The sequence below is a fragment of the Chlorocebus sabaeus genome, chromosome 17 (genome assembly GCF_047675955.1).
Source record: "Chlorocebus sabaeus isolate Y175 chromosome 17, mChlSab1.0.hap1, whole genome shotgun sequence".
Taxonomy (NCBI): Eukaryota; Metazoa; Chordata; class Mammalia; order Primates; family Cercopithecidae; genus Chlorocebus; species Chlorocebus sabaeus.
This window is the reverse complement of record NC_132920.1, coordinates 37,364,708-37,380,589: the sequence shown is the minus strand read 5'-3', so window position 1 is coordinate 37,380,589 and position 15,882 is coordinate 37,364,708. Positions and strand designations below refer to the sequence as shown.

The 15,882-nt window shown below is 42.0% G+C and overlaps 1 protein-coding gene across 1 annotated transcript in view; it reads left to right on the top strand.

Moving 5' to 3' along the window:
• TMEM217 (transmembrane protein 217) overlaps positions 1-15,882 on the top strand; it is a 42,562-nt gene that overhangs the window by 8,519 nt on the left and 18,161 nt on the right. Inside the window, exon 2 of the mRNA XM_038006031.2 lies at positions 7,878-7,974. Within this exon, the coding sequence (XP_037861959.1) occupies positions 7,971-7,974 (4 nt within the window). The 5' untranslated portion in view covers positions 7,878-7,970. The remainder of the gene's footprint in view (positions 1-7,877; positions 7,975-15,882) is intronic.

Below are 15,882 nucleotides of genomic sequence, written 5' to 3'. Positions count from 1 at the left end.
CAATACCTTAGAAGCCCCTTAGGGGTCCCTTCCTATGGTTATTCCCCTTTTCCCTCTCTTTCAGATGTAACCACTCTGCAGAATTTTCTATTAATAATTCCCTTGTGTTCATATTTTCTACCTATGTTTGTAACCTTAAGTAACATACTATTAATATTGTATATATCTATTCTTCTGTTGCCTGCTTCTTTTAGACAATAGTATGATTTTGATATTTACCTATGTTGATGAGTACAGCTATAGTCCACTCATTTTCACTGTTGTAGTAGACCATTTTATAATATCATATTTTATCTATGCTGCTACTGATGGACATTTGGTTGTTTCACATTCTGTGCCACTATGAACTCTGCTGCTACAAACTTTCTCATATGTGTCTTCTGGATAAGTGAACAGCTAGAAAGATTTCTCTAGGATGTTGACATGGAAGTGGAATTGGTGGTCTGGAGTGTATGCATAAGTTCACCTTTGCAAAATACAACCCAACTGTTTTTCAAAGTGGTCATACTACTTTACACTTCCAACCACATGGGATGAGAGTTCCATTTTTATTTCCTGTAATATGGTTTCAACAGTAAATAAAATTTGGAGGGAAAAGGTGGTTTAAAGTCAGATCCTGAGGGAAGGACAAAATATAGTTGAACAGGAAGCAGAAAAGTAGAAATCTTAGTCTCTGTACCGTCACATAGAAATCTTCCTTCCACTGGGTATGGTGGCTCATGCCTGTAATCCCAACACTTTGGGAGGCTGAGGCGGGTGGATCACTTGAGGTCAGGAGTTCGAGCCCATCCTGGCCAACATGGTGAAACCCCGTCCCCACTGAAATACAAAAAAATTAGCTGGGCATGGTGGCACGTATCTGTAGTCCCAGCTACTTGGGAGGCTAAGGCAGAAGAATTGCTTGAACCTGGGAAGTGGAGGTTGTAGTGAGCCAAGATAGCACTACTGCACTCCAACCTAGGGGACAGAGTGAGACTCTGTCTCCAAAAAAGAAAAAACAGGAGAAGAAGAGGAAGAGGAAGAGGAAGAGGAAGAGGAAGAGGAAGAAGAAGAAGAAGAAGAAGAAGAAGAAGAAGAAGAAGAAGAAGAAGAAGAAATTCCTTTCTTCCTTTCTATTATCATAAATTTCTACATGGTACAAATTCAAAATCTAAAAATGGATATGCTTAATTGTGGCCACAAAAAAGGTATGTCTACATTAAAATCCCTGGAACCTGTGGATGTTATGTTATTCACAAAAAGGGTCTTTAACAGATATTAATTTAAAGATTTTGAAATGAGATCATCTTGGACTGCTTGGCTAGGTCTCAAATCCAATGACAAGTGTTCTTTTATGAGAGAAGATATAGACAGAAGAGAAGGAGGCAGTGTGACCATAGAAGCAGATTGGTATGATGCAGCCACAAGCCAAGGAATACATGGAGCCACCAGAACCCAAAAGGGGCAGGAAAGGATTCTCTGCTAGAGCCTTTGAAGCATGATTTTACTTGATTTGGGACTTCCAGCCTCCAGAACCTTAAGATAACAAATTTCTATCGTTTTATGCCACTATGTTTGTTGTGTTTGTTGCAGAGAAGTCCTAGGAAGCTCATGCAGGATATAAAGAAAAACTTGATCTCCCTCACAACTTTTTGCCCATTGCCACCTATTTCTGCTCCCCAGAGGCAACCACTGTTACCAGTTCCTTGTACACCATCCTTATAGAGATATTCTTAAAGAGACCCTTAGTAATTGGCAGGAACATTGAAAATCATTTTACAGATGAGAAGACTGAAGCTCAAAGAGAGGAAGAGGCTTGCTCAAGGACCCTAGGGCTAGCCAGCGGCAGATGAATAGCAACCCAGGTTTCCTATTTCTTGTGCTCCTTTAATGTAAGAGAAGTATCTAGAAAAAGATTTTGATATTAGGCCAGAGAGAAAGACGAGCAAGGTATTGGGTGAGTGAAGGGAGGGGAATGCGGTGAAAGTGAGAATGGGGGAAAAAATTATGATTTTACCTCAGGTTGACCTCAGTTCAATGCAGCACTGCACCAAATCATTGCCACACACTGTAGATAGAAATCAGTTCTTCTAACTAACTTTTATTGAGCATCTACTATATTTCTGGCACTAAACTATATTAGGAACTATAAACATACAGTCCCTGTCCTCAACAAGTGTATAATCTAGTAGAGGAGTCTGGTTAGTAAGTAAAGCAGCATGACAAGTGATAAAAATGGAGGTGTATACTATAATGTGTCCTAAGAAAACACAGAGTGGAGCATGATCCTCTCTGATTGGGAAGCTGAGGAAGGCCTTGAAAGATGAGTGTGATTTTACTAGGTAGAGAGGGAGGGAAAAGCATCCTAGGCAGAAGGATGAAACATACATGGAACTATGGATGTCTACAAGGAGAAATTACGTATGAGAAACTGTAGGAGTTGCTGTCAGTACCTCACCCACATCCTTCATCCTCTTCGTGTGCTAAGTGCATCTCTTTGCCTGAAGGCTCTTCCCCCAGCTCCCAAGAACTATAGAAAACCATGCTGTTCACACTCATGACATACTGGAAATGTCTAAGAATTAACTCCTGGGAGCAGCCCTCAACTAGTGACTGACTCTCAGGAGTTTGTAGATAAACACTGAAGTTCCTTCAACACTTAGAGGGGATAATTCTAAGGTGTGTGTTTTTCAGAGTTTCTTTACAGGATTAAGCTCCTGTTGTCCATTGTGGTAGTTGGCTTAATAGTTTGCTCTTGCCGGGTTCACACCTGTAATCCCAGCACTTTGGGAGGCCGAGGTGGGTAGATCACGAGGTCAGGAGATCGAGACCATCCTGGCCAACGTGGTGAAACCCCGTCTCTACTAAAAATACAAAAATTAGCTGGTTGTGGTGGCATGTGCCTGTAGTCCCAGCTACTTGGGAGGCTGAGGCCGTAGAATTGCTTGAACCCGAGAGGTGGAGGTTGCAGTGAGCCGAGATCGCGCCACTGCACTCCAGCCTGGCAACAGAGCGAGACTCCATCTCAAAAAGAAAAAAAAAACAAACAAACTTCGCCCTTTATTGACTGCCTTCCTTCCCCTATATCACTTCTACCTCTTTCCCCACTCATGTTTCTGTCACCTCCAAATAAACTACTTGCACTCAAATCCTTGTCTCAGGGTCAGCTTCTTGGAGAATCCAAACTAAAATTAACCATAAGTAGTTCTACATGGTAAGACCAAAGAGTACAAGGCATGGTGTGCAGGGACAAAAGACACTGCAGCAGGGGTCCATCATAGTAGACTTCTAAGGCCATATAAGTCTTATGTTACCTTTTCCTCTAGGCAATGGGACATTCATTGCCAGTTTAAGCAGGGACATGACATGAACAGATCTGCATTGTAGAAGGACCACTCTAGTCACATAGCTAACTATTAAATGGCTTCTGCTACACTTAGAATGAAATCCAAACTCCTAACCATGCCTGATAGGTACTGCATGACCTGGCACCTGGCTGTCTCCTCATCTTCTGAGAATTTTTTTTTTTTTTTTGAGACAGAGTCTTGCTCTGTTGCCCAGGCTAGAGCACAGTGGCACAATCATGGCTCACTGCAGCCTCGACCTCCCATGCTCAAGCGATCCTTCCACCTGAACCTCCTGAATAGCTGGGTTCACATCATGTGCCACCACATCGGCTAATTTTCAAAATTATTTTGTGGAGATAGGGTCTCACTATGTTGCCCAGGCTAGTCTCAAACTCCTGATCTCAAGTGATCCTCCCACCTCAGCCTCCCAAAGTGCCGGGGTTACAGACGTGAACCACCACACCCAGCCTGAGAAATGTCTATTCTTTTGGCACTTGTGGGTTGACCCTAATGGCACAGCAGTGTCAGAAGCCAGATGAAAAGTAGAAGTAGACTAGATTATTGTTAGTTTCACTCCCTCTTGCAGTGCATAAGAGTAGATGGAGTATATTTCCCTGCAAGACTTCTGGCCGAAGGAATGTGAGCAAAAGTAACAGTTTGCCTCAAGAAGCATTACGTGTTTCCACTCCCATGCCTGCAGTATGAGACGAGCATGCCCTGGGGAGCCACTGGCCCAAGGAAGATAACAGACATGTGAGAGCAGTCAAAAATCCAGACTAAAGCCTGGAACCCACTCCAGGCAACCTTCAGCCTGAAGCTCGAATAAGAAAAAGAGATGCTTGTGGTTTTAAGCCACTGAATTTTGCATCATTATTGTGGCAAGAGCTAATTACTACAGGAGAGAATTAGAGGAGAAGTAGAAGAGAAAAGTGAGCTAAGAATATGCTTTCAAGAAGCTTAGCTGTCAAGAAAATGAGAGCCTGTTGGCCGGGCGCGGTGGCTTACGCCTGTAATCCCAGCACTTTGGGAGGCCGAGGCGGGTGGATCACCTGAGGTCAGGAGTTCGAGACCAGCCTGACCAACATGGAGAAACCCCTTCTCTACTAAAAAAAATAACAAAATTAGCCGGGCTTGGTGGTGCATGCCTGTGATTACAGCTACTCGGGAGGCTGAGGCAGGAGAGTCGCTTGAACCTGGGAGGCGGAGGTTGCGGTGAGCCGAGATCACGCCACTGCACTCCAGCCGGGGCAATAGGAGCAAAACTCCGTCTCATTAAAAAAAAAAAAAAAAAAAGTAAAGAAAATAAAATGAGAGGCTAGTCGATATCCTCCTCCTCCTCCTTATGCTCCTCCTCTTCCTTATTGTCATTATTGTTCTGTTTTGGTGTTTTTGCTGCCCATGATATAAATCCCTCTCCCACATATGGAGAATTTCCCACTCTGTGAAACTCTCTGGGAAGCAGAGTCCACCTCCTAGTATTATAGCTGAAAATGCCAGCTACTTGTTTTCCCAACCTTCCTGTGCTCTAAGTCATGGCACATGTTGTAGGCTCTGCTAATAAAATGCACCCACTCTAGACTTTGAATCAGGAGGAGTTTGTGATGCAAAGAAGCAGAAGTAGCACAGAATCCATTCCACTGATGGGCAATGCCAGCATGGCAGCAACCCCCAGTTTGGGAGAATAGCTGGGGCAGCAGCAACATTCAGGATCTGGTGCTGGGCCTCTCAGTGTAACTATGGAGTCAAATGCTCATTAGCAGCAGTGGCAGTGTCTTCAGTGACCCAGCTCTGTGGTGTGATGTTGGGGCTATCTACCACCCTGTAAGGAAAAACCTCTGAACATAGTGTGGTAGATTTGTTACATTAACGATCTTAATTCTTAACTGGAGGATCTCATCTTGTTGGACTTCCTCATTCTCACTGGGCTTACCCTTTTGACTGACTTTGGTCAATGGGATATTAGTAAACACTACCCAAGCCAAGGCTTGCAAAGCACTTGTGTGACTGGCTTGCTCTCACTGTTGCTCTCTGCCATTGCCATGAGAACATGTCTAGGCTAGCCTGCTGGATGATGAAAAACATGTGGAACTAGGCCAAGTCTCCCTAAGTTATCCCAGCTGAGGCCATCCTAGTTCAGCCAACAGCCAGTTGAGCCTCAGACATAGGAATCAGCTGAGCCAAAATCAACAGACTTGCCTGGCCAACCAACAGTTGACCCCAGACACTTGAGTGAGTCCAGCTGAGATCAGCTCAGCCCAGCCCAGCCCCAGATAAACTGAACCTCACAAACTTGTGTACTAAATACATGTCCATTGTTACATGCCAGTGTGGTTTTATGGTTGTTTATGTGATGTTATTTTAACAATATACAGCCAACACACATAGGATTCTCCAGATTTCTCCACAAGTCTATGAGCTATGGTTTTTCTCCTTAAATCAGCCAAGAGATGGCACTTGTTGCTTGCTCTGACTTACACAGAGAAAGACTGAAAGTAAATTAGAGAGAAACATGGGGTCAAGGGAAAAGCTGAAGTAGGCGAGACTTCAGCATGTTTATGGGCCAAAGATTGGAGGCAGTTGTATTTGTTAGGCTATAAGTGTAGCTGGAAAATAATAGTGCTTTAGACACGATAGAAGTTTACAGTTTTTCTCCCTCGTGTGAAAGAAGTTTACAGTTTTTCTCCCATAGGGGTTTCAGCCTCTGGTGAAACCACCTTTGCAAAATTATAACAGTAAGAGAAATCTGACACAGTTGACTCCTTCTTACTTCTAACCTCCAAGTTCTCCTTGTTCATTCCTATGCATAAGCCAGACTTTGGAAAGAATTTAGTTTACAGTTTAACCTTAAAGCAAGGATGAAAATAGCCCTTTCCAAAACTAAACCACCTTTGTAAAACTAATAAAAGACCACAAGTTTAGGATTATGAGAGGGCCTGAGTAGGTGGAGTTAAATGATAACCAGCCATTGTTCCAGAGGTCACAAAATTTGTAACTTCCACAGTTCCCCTGTAGATAACATCACTACTGTAGAACCTAAAATTGGCCTTTTGAGATGCCTTTTCAGACTTGCATTTCTGAGGACTGGCTGACTCCATCTGGGCTCCTGACTCCTGACTGAACCGGTCCTGTGCACTCCCCACCCAGAGGCAGACTCAGCACACAAGGATAGTTTTCCGCATCCCTATGATGGCATCCCCCACCAGTCAGCACCACCCATTCCCTAGTCCTCTGCCCACCAAACTATCCTTGAAAAACCCTAGCCAGGCGTGGTGGCACATGCCAGTAATCCCAGCTACTTGGGAGGCTGAGGCAGGAGAATCGCTTGAAACCAGGAGGCGGAGGTTGTGGTGAGCCAAGATCACACCATTGCACTCCAGCCTGGGCAACAAGAGCGAAACTCCGTCTTAAAAAAAAAACCAACCCTACCCTCTGAGCCTTTGGGGAGATTGATTTGAGTAATAACTCCATATCCCGTGTGATATAGCCAGCCTCCTGTCAATTAAACTCTTTCTTTACTGCAATGCCATGGTCTCAGTGAATTGGTTTTGTCTGTGTAGCAGGCAAGACAAATTCCATCTCATAAAAAAAAAAAAAGAAGAAGAAAAGAAAAGAAAAGAAATTGCCACTGGGCAATTACACTGGGATAAAGGACAGGGAGAACATGACCTTTCTCTTCAATACCTGGTGGTTTCCTCCATTTTTCCCCCTTTCAACCCATTCTCAGAACTTGGTCACATGACCACACTCAGCTGTACAGAAGGCTGGAAAATGTAAACCTTATTCTGGCCAACCGAATTTATAACTAAACGCTCTGTTTCAGAGTGGAGGAAGGGGCAAACAGAGATTAATAGCCCTTGCCAAAGTAAAGAAGATGGAATAATTAATGGGACAACAGCTCTACGGTAGACTTTGTTATTTCTTTCCATATTCTTTGTTAAGGGGGCTCTTTTTTGTGTAGGAGGCAGGGCGACTGTGTTCACAGTGTGGGTATAAATCATAATTTGCCTAAACAAGTTATGGCAATCCCATTCAACTTTGCCAGGAACTTGCTTTCCCAGACTCTCCTGCAGCTACATGTGCCATGTGACCCAGTTCTGACTAATGAGCCATAAAAAGAAGACTGCTAGGGGTTTTCTGGAAAATGTTTTACTTCCTATGAAAGAGACAAACATGGAGGAGAGCTTACTGGCACACTCCTGCCTAGGATACTGGTGTGAGTCACTGGGGCAGTCAGCTTATGACCACAAAAGTAAGGCCAAAAGAATTACAGATGCCAACCTAGAGCCCTGACACCTTTTTGAGGATCTGAATACCTTGAGAGATGAGCAGGTGGAGAAGGAGAGAAAGAATATTTGAGGAAGTAGGAGTATTGGATGCATGAGAAGGAATGCTTAGCAATATCCCTGGAAAGTTGGGTCCCAGTCAGATCTTGAGGGCTTTGTATGAAGTAGTGTGATTTATTGTCAGAATTACCTCTTTCCAAGCTGGGACTGGTTTCACTGTTTGTCAGCTGATTCACCACCAAAGCATGACAGGCTTTTCTCTTTGTAGGTTTAAGAGGACTGCCCATCTCTTCAAGCTCAGAGAATTGAAGAACTTTTGTTTTGGAAAATCTAGGCTCTTGAAGGCAAAGATCTAGATGATATGGGTGAGTAGGGAGTGCTGATTTGAAAAGTTGAGGGTGAGTAGAATGGTTCCCAACTTCCTACAGCAAGTGGAATTTCCTTCCCATGGGGGGTATAGAGAGGTACAGGTTCTGCCCACCATGGGGGCCTGTGTTTGACTCCCTCCCAGACCCCATAGTGGCAGAATGTCTGATGGGTTAGATGAGTGAACGCTTGCCTGGGGACCGAGCTCTAAGCCATTGTCTCCAGGGCTATGAGCAGTGGGACTACTGAAGTGTGGACATCAAGCCCTTCACAGTGACCACACTGTCTTGAAGTCTAGAACTTTTCCCTCAGATTCCAAGATTGGATGAACTCAGGGGGTTCTGTGTGACTCCATCAAGGGGCAGGGAAAGAGCAGGCAAAAAAAAAAAAAAAAGAAAAAGAAAAATTGAGATCGAATTTTCCCCTAACTCCTTGAGGAAGCAGGCCAAAACAGACTTCATATTACTTTTTAAAAGTAAAGACAGCGTGATAAAGCCATCTTTTGTATTAGCGTTCAGTTACAGTGCAAATGTACACTGTTACATACAAAGCCAAGGGAAATCAGTGAGAAGAGGTCATAAATTATCTCAATGACTTTTTTAAAAAGTTGATGAAGTTTTAAATAAGAAAATATAGAATGTATGCCTGTAAGAATTCAAGCTTATGTATACACAAAGTGTCCATTTGTTTTTTAAAAAATATAATTTAATTGGCCTGGATATTGCCAGACTAGAAAAAAATTCAATCTCTCTTATCACCGGGGATCCCTCTTGCTCCCAGGGATGCCCCAGAATCCAGATGTAGAACCTGGAACAGAAAACCTGTAGCATCATTGGGGGTTCTGACAGCTGCCTCATGCCAGCCCAAGAATGGGGACCTTGGAGCCCGCCAGCACCTGCTTCTAACCCCACATGAGTTGTAGGAATCCTTACTGAGGTTGGAGGATGGAAGTTGGAATCCCTAGTACTCAGGGTCCATTCCCCTCTCCAGGTAAAATGCTGAGGTGTCCCTTTTGAGGTCCTGCTCCCTCCTTGGAGCTCTGAAGCTAAGGAGTGAAGGGTCTCCATATTCCCCACCACGTAGATAGCCACCTTTTTTTCCTTTGACAAAGAGTAATACCTTTAGCCTGGGCAACATAGTGAGACCCCGTTTCTAAAAACAAAAAAATTAACCAGGCATGGTGGCACACAGCTGTAGTTCCAACTACTTGGGAGACTGAGGCAGGAGGATCAGTGGGGCCCAGGAGGTCAAAGGTGCAGTGAGCCAAGATTGTGCCACTACACTTCAGCCTAGGAGACAGAGCAAGACCCTGTCTCAAAAAAAAAAAAAAAAAAAGTAATACTTTTATTATATATAGAACTCATGTACATTGAAAAAATGCTAATATCCTAATACATTAATATATTAAGTAAAGACATAACCTGCGAAAAGGTCAATAAAACTGGTTAACTCTTCATAAATGTTCAACCTTAGGAATAATCAATAAGATACAAAAATTAAAATATTACTTTTCACCTACTACTAGGTTAAATGAAGAGAATAAATCAAAATAGAATGTTAAAATAGTAATACCAAATGATAGCAAATCTATGCTAAAACAGATATGCACATATATTTTTGATGGAAGAGTGAATTAGTAACAACCATGTGGTGTTTTGTTTTAATGTCTTTTTTTAAATTTATTTTTCTGTTTTACATTAATCATGTTTCTTAAATACACACACATACATGCATACATACATAGAGGTGTGATAGCCGGCCTCAAGCTTGCCTCAATAATCCCTGCCTCCTGGAATTTACACCCCATGTTGTCCTTTCCCCATAGTCCCCTGCAGAGTCAGTGAGTGTGACCAATTAAATACAGCTGAAGTGATGGATATCACTTCTGAGATTACTAAGATAGTGCAGCTTCCATTTTGCTCTCTCGCGCTCTCTCTCTCTCTCTCTCTTTCTCATCACTTACTCTGAGGGAAGCCAGTGGCCATGTCATGAGGAAATTCAAGTGGCCTAGAGAAAGGCCCAGGAGGTGAGGAACTGAGTTATCTGGCCAACAGCCAAGGAAGAACCGAGGCTTCTTGCCAACAGTCAGAGAGAGAGAGAGCTTGAATGAAGCTTCCCTCCCGCAAGTAGAGCCTTTAGATGGCCCCCCGCCCCAGCCAACAGCTTGACAGCAGCCCTGTGAGGGACCTTGAGCCAGAACCACCTACCTATGCTACTCGTGGATTCCTGACTCATGGAAACTATGAGATAGTAAATGTTTTATATCATAAGTGTCTAAGGTTTGAGGTAATTTGTTACAGAGCAATAATGACTAATATAAGAGTTCAGAGGGCAAAATAGTCACACATACTTAAAGGCTTTAAAAAGTCCCAGCAGTTTTCTGTCTCACCTCTTCTTAGCCACCCAGACACACTCCCCAGAGGCTACTGCCCAAGTGCTAGGCTGCCACTGCCAGATTTCCTGTTAGGAGAAGAAAATAAATCTCTAGTTGTTTAAACTACTATTGTTTGAATCTCTGTTCCTTGCAGCCAAACGCATTTTTTTTTTTTCAATGAGCTAGGGTCTCACCATGTTGCCCAGGCTGGTCTCAAACCCCTGGGCTTAAGTGATCCTCCCACCTTGGCTTCTCATAGTGTTGAGGTTACAGGTGTGATCCCACAGTGCCCAGCCCCAAATGCATTCTCAACCAATGTAAATGAATCAGGCTCTAAAGCATTATAATGTGTTCGTCGTCATTGTTATTTTCCTCCCTAACCCAGTGTTGCAAGAGATCCATCTGAAATGAGCTGGCAGCAACATATTCTACTGAGATCACAAGTCAACTTGTGAGAACAATTGAAAATGTAAAGTTCTTACCGTGATTGAGTAAATCTAAGATGCCAGCAACTGCAAAATGCGTCATTATCTTAGGTACCACTGAAATACAAGTATCATTAATTACATTATGCTTCAATGCTTTTGCATATCTTAGAATTTTATTTTATTTATTTATTTATTTATTTATTTATTTATTTATTTTTGAGACAGAGTCTTGCTCTGTCACCCAGACTGGAGTTCAGTGGCAAGATCGTGACTCACTGCAGCCTCAGCCTCCTGGGCTCAAGCAGTCCTCCCAAGTAGCTGGGACTACAGGCATGGCCACAAAGCCCAGCTAATTTTTGTATGTTTTGTAGAGATGGGTTTTTGCCATGTTGCCCAGGCTAGTCTCAAACTCCTGGGCTCAAGTGATATGCCCACCTTGGCCTCCCAAAGTGCTGGAATTACAGGCATGAGCCACTATGCCCAGCCCATGACTGAATTTTTATTGTATGCTTATCAAAATAATGCTTAATACTTATTTAGACATAGGGCTTTTGTTTTTGTTTTGGAGACAGAGTCTCTGTCAATCAGGCTGGAGTGCAGTGGTATGATCTCGGCTCACTGCAACCTCCACCTCTTGGGTTCAAGTGATTCTCATGCCTCATCCTCTCTAGTAGCTGGGATTACAGGCGTGCACCACCATGCCTGGCTAATTTTTGTATTTTTAGTAGAGACAGGGTTTCACCCTGTTGGCCGACTGGTCTTGAACTCCTGATCTCAGGTGATCTGCCTGCCTTGGCCTCCTAAACTGCTGGGATTACAGGCATGAGCCACCATGCCCAGCCTAGACCTAGATTTTTTAAAATCATGTATCAATACTTAGAAGAATACTCAACCTCAAGAGTAATCAATAAAATGTAAAAATTAAGTGTCTCCCTTTCATGTTGGCATCCATAGCCTACTTGTTTTTGTCTTCATGCTTGTTACTTCAGTAACAAAATAGCTGCTGAGGCTCCAGGCATCACACCACGTTCAAGGCAAGAAAAAGGAAGAAGTGAGAATGGTGCCAGCCACATCATCTTCTCTTACCAGGAAAGGCAAAAGTCTTCCTAGATCTCCCAGCAGGTTTCTGCTTATGTGTCATTTGTTAGAACTGTGTGCCATGAACACCCTGGATACAAGCAAAAACCTGGAAAAGCACATATTTTGCCTGGGTCTGGGCTCATTGCCATCCTGAGAAAAAGCAGACTTCTGGTAGCAAAGCAGGTGGAAATAGGTATTGGGAAGGAAGCTAACGTTGTCTGCTACAACACAGCTTAATAAATAGTAGTTTTATATGCATAATAAATAGTAGCTACTCTTTGGCATAAAGTAAGAATAATGATAACAAAAATACTTACATAATTATATTGTGTAAGTGCTTACTATGTGCCAGGAACTGTTCTGAATGTTTTAAATATGTTAACTCATTTAATCTTCACAGCAATTTTGTGAGGTAAATGTTACTATCCTTGGTTTTTGGGTTTTTTTTTTAGTATTTTTAATTCTACTTTATATACATACGATTAGATTGATCATAATCCCTGGTTCATGACATACCCTCATTGATCCATGCTTGACTCTCTTTTGTTTACTTTTTAAATATTAGTTATTTTAAATAATATATAGGTACCTTCAAATCCCCTATCCAAAATAAAATTAGGGTCTGGTTAGCAATTTGCATCTGGCTGTATGGTACCCCCAACGTATTTTACTTCCTCCGCTGGACAAGGTGATCATCATCCAGAATTCTGAGCTCATTATCCTTCACTTTGCTTTTCATAGAGTTTTATGGTTTTCTTGTGTCTATATAAAGTCCTAAAAATAAGTGTGTGTAGTGTGTGTGTGTATATATATATATATAGAGAGAGAGAGAGGATTGTTTTTAACTGTATGTCTTTAGTACTTTTTTCACTGTATATTACATTGTTAAGAGTGTACCATATTGTTGTATGTTGCTACAGTTGTTCCTTTTGACACCTGTTTAACACTCCCATTGTGCAAATATGTAGCAGTTTATTCATCCTGAAACCATTCTTTATTGAAGTGCCTATAACATTCTTATTGATTTTCTCTTTTCTGGTTATTAACTGGTCTAATTCTGTTACATTCAAGCTTTGCCATTTGATTCTAACAGTTTTCCAACATCCTTTTTCATGGCTGCATGAGGTCCTGAATCTTCTGCAAGACTTGCAATAATTTCTTGCAAATGACTTGCCTTGTGTTGTGTGTTGTTATATATTTACATTGGGCTACTAGGGAGAGGCTGACCAATAAATATTTTGACTTGATGGGGCTTAGTGCACACAGAGAGCCCTCCATTTCAGCAAGGGGAACATTGAGGGGCTGAGAGAGGCAGGGAATGTCAATTCACTTGTGAATATTTTCTTGTCATGATGACTTGGTTCCCTGGGCAACCTGGCAAATGTGGGAGAACTTTGATTATGAACACTCAGATACACAGAAGTCCCTACATTGTGGCAAATTCATTAACACTTCTCCCACAAAAGGTAGAATCTGATTCCTCTCCCGTTGAATATGGCCTTGGTGACTCACTTCTAAAGAATAGCGTCCAGGAAAAGTGTTGCTATGGGACTTCTGAGGCTAGAATAAGAAAAGGTGATACAGCTTCCATCTGGCTTGCTCTTTTTGGGACACTCATTCTGGAGAAGCCAGTCATCAGACTGTGAAGGTGCCCAAAGGAGCCCACACAGAGAGGCCATAGAGAAGCCCACGTGGATGGGAACTGAGGCCTCCAACTGACAGCCAGCAGCAATCGCCAGGCATGTGAATGGGTCTTCTAGGAGAGGCTACAAAGTTTGAGGAGCAGTAGCAAGTCATCCTGGACATGCCCTGTCTAAATTCCCCACAATGTACAGAATTAAGCTAACTGTGCTCTGTCTAAAGTCCTCACCCATCAAATCAATGGTTATCTTATGCTACTAAGTTTTGGGGTAATTTGTTATACAAACTAATAAAATTATTAAAAAAAAAAAAGTAACTGGCACATCCAATTTAAAGATGAGCAAGCTGAATCTTGGAGAGAATAAATTCAGAGTACATTTACTGTGAAGCCAAGATTGAAGCCTGGCCATTTGACTTGAAAATTTGCTGATCTCAACCGTGACACCCTTCCTATAATGGTCTATTATTCCCTTTCATTTTCAGGATATCCTTGGTTGCTCAGAACACAACTAATTAGCTTACTCTCCCACCCCAGGATTGAACCTAGGAGGGCAATGCTACCACCAAAAAAAGACACATACTCATACTCTAAAAATAACCCACTCAGAAAGGGTTAAACTGAGCTGCAGATTGGCCAATGATAAATGCTTAGTTCTGGGCCTAAAAAACAAAGAGTATTTAAAAATAAATGGCCGGGCACAGTGGCTCATGCCTGTAATCCTAGCACTTTGGGAGGCAGAGGTGGAAGAATCACTTGAGCCAGGGAGTTCAAGACCAGCCTGGGCAACATAGTGAGACCCTGTCTCTGGTTTTTTTTTTTTTTTATTGTTTTTAAATTAAAAATAAAATAAACATTACATACTTTTTTGAGTTCAAACATGATGTTAAAGTGGGATGAAAGGATAAAAATCAGTTTTCTTTTACAATGTTTTATGTTAAACATTTTTTATCTATCTAGCTTTATTTTTCTAGTATGAATATTTTTTTAAACTCTACACAAAGATATTGGTATGGTTTGAATGTGTTTGACCCCTCCAAAATTCATGTGTTGAAACTTAATCCCCATAGTGGTGGTATTAAGAGATAGGGACTTTGGGGCAGGGATTAAGTCATGAGGGTTCCTTCAAAAATGGGTTAGTGCTTTATAAAAGGACTAGAGGGAGCTAGTTTAGGTCCCCTTGCCCTTCTACTTTCCTCCCTGTGAGGACACAGAAACAAGGCATCATCTTGAAAGCAGAGAGCAGTCCTGACTAGACACAAATGCCAGTGCCTTGATCTTGGACTTTCCGGCCTCCAGAACCATGAGAAATACATTTGCGTTCTTTATATATTACCCAGTCTGTGGTGTTCTGTTACAGCAGCATAAATGGTCTAGGACAGATATCTTTAATTTAAAATAATTTAAAATGTTGCCAGCATTCCAAGATGGAATTGGAATCACTTCCAATTGTGTAGTATTTGAAGTAATATATCGTTTCCAGAAATTTTCACAAATAAAAAAAGCTTTGTTCTATCCCCAGCTACTTCTCATGATAATATTTTTAGCTCTTGGTTTAGACTATGATAGAGTTATCCAGCTGTCCTTCCACATTGCCAGCTTTAACCATTTTTGCAGTTAAGAAGATACTGTATTTTTTAAAAAAGCCTACACCAGCATAAGGGTAGACAGTGGGATTTATTTAATGATCTGGGTTTATTAGGAATTCATGAAATAATTATATTTTCATAAATTCATTTTTATTAAAATTATGCATGTGTGCATAATATTAATATGTAAACCTTATAATAAAACCAGCATTTCTCTTTTATTTCTACCCTATCCCTATTCATACTTTTCATAGGTAACCACTTTCAATTCTTCTATTTCCCCTCCTATTTACCTCTTTATCTCAAAATTATATGTGTATACCGATATTTCTTTTCTTTTCTTTTCTTTTTTTTGAGATGGAGTCTCACTCTGTCACCTAGGCTGGAGTGCAGTGGCACCATCTCGGCTCACTGCAACATCTCCCTCCTGGGTTCAAGTAATTCTCCTGCCTCAGACTCCTGAGTAGCTGGGACTACAGGCACAAGCCACTACATCTAGCCAGATGTGGACTTCTTATCCTCTACACACACACTCACTGCCTTTCCTTCCAAACTCTTAACTGTATCATCACTAGTGGCTATCTCAAGATTACAACTTCATAAGCACAGGTACTCCTCAACTTACGATGAGGTTATGTCCCAAGAAACCCATCATAAGTTGAAAATATTGTTTTTTTTTTTTTTTTGAGACGGAGTCTTGCTCTGTAGCCCGGGCTGGAGTGCAGTGGCCGGATCTCAGCTCACTGCAAGCTCCGCCTCCCGGGTTTACGCCATTCTCCTGCCCCAGCCTCCGGAGT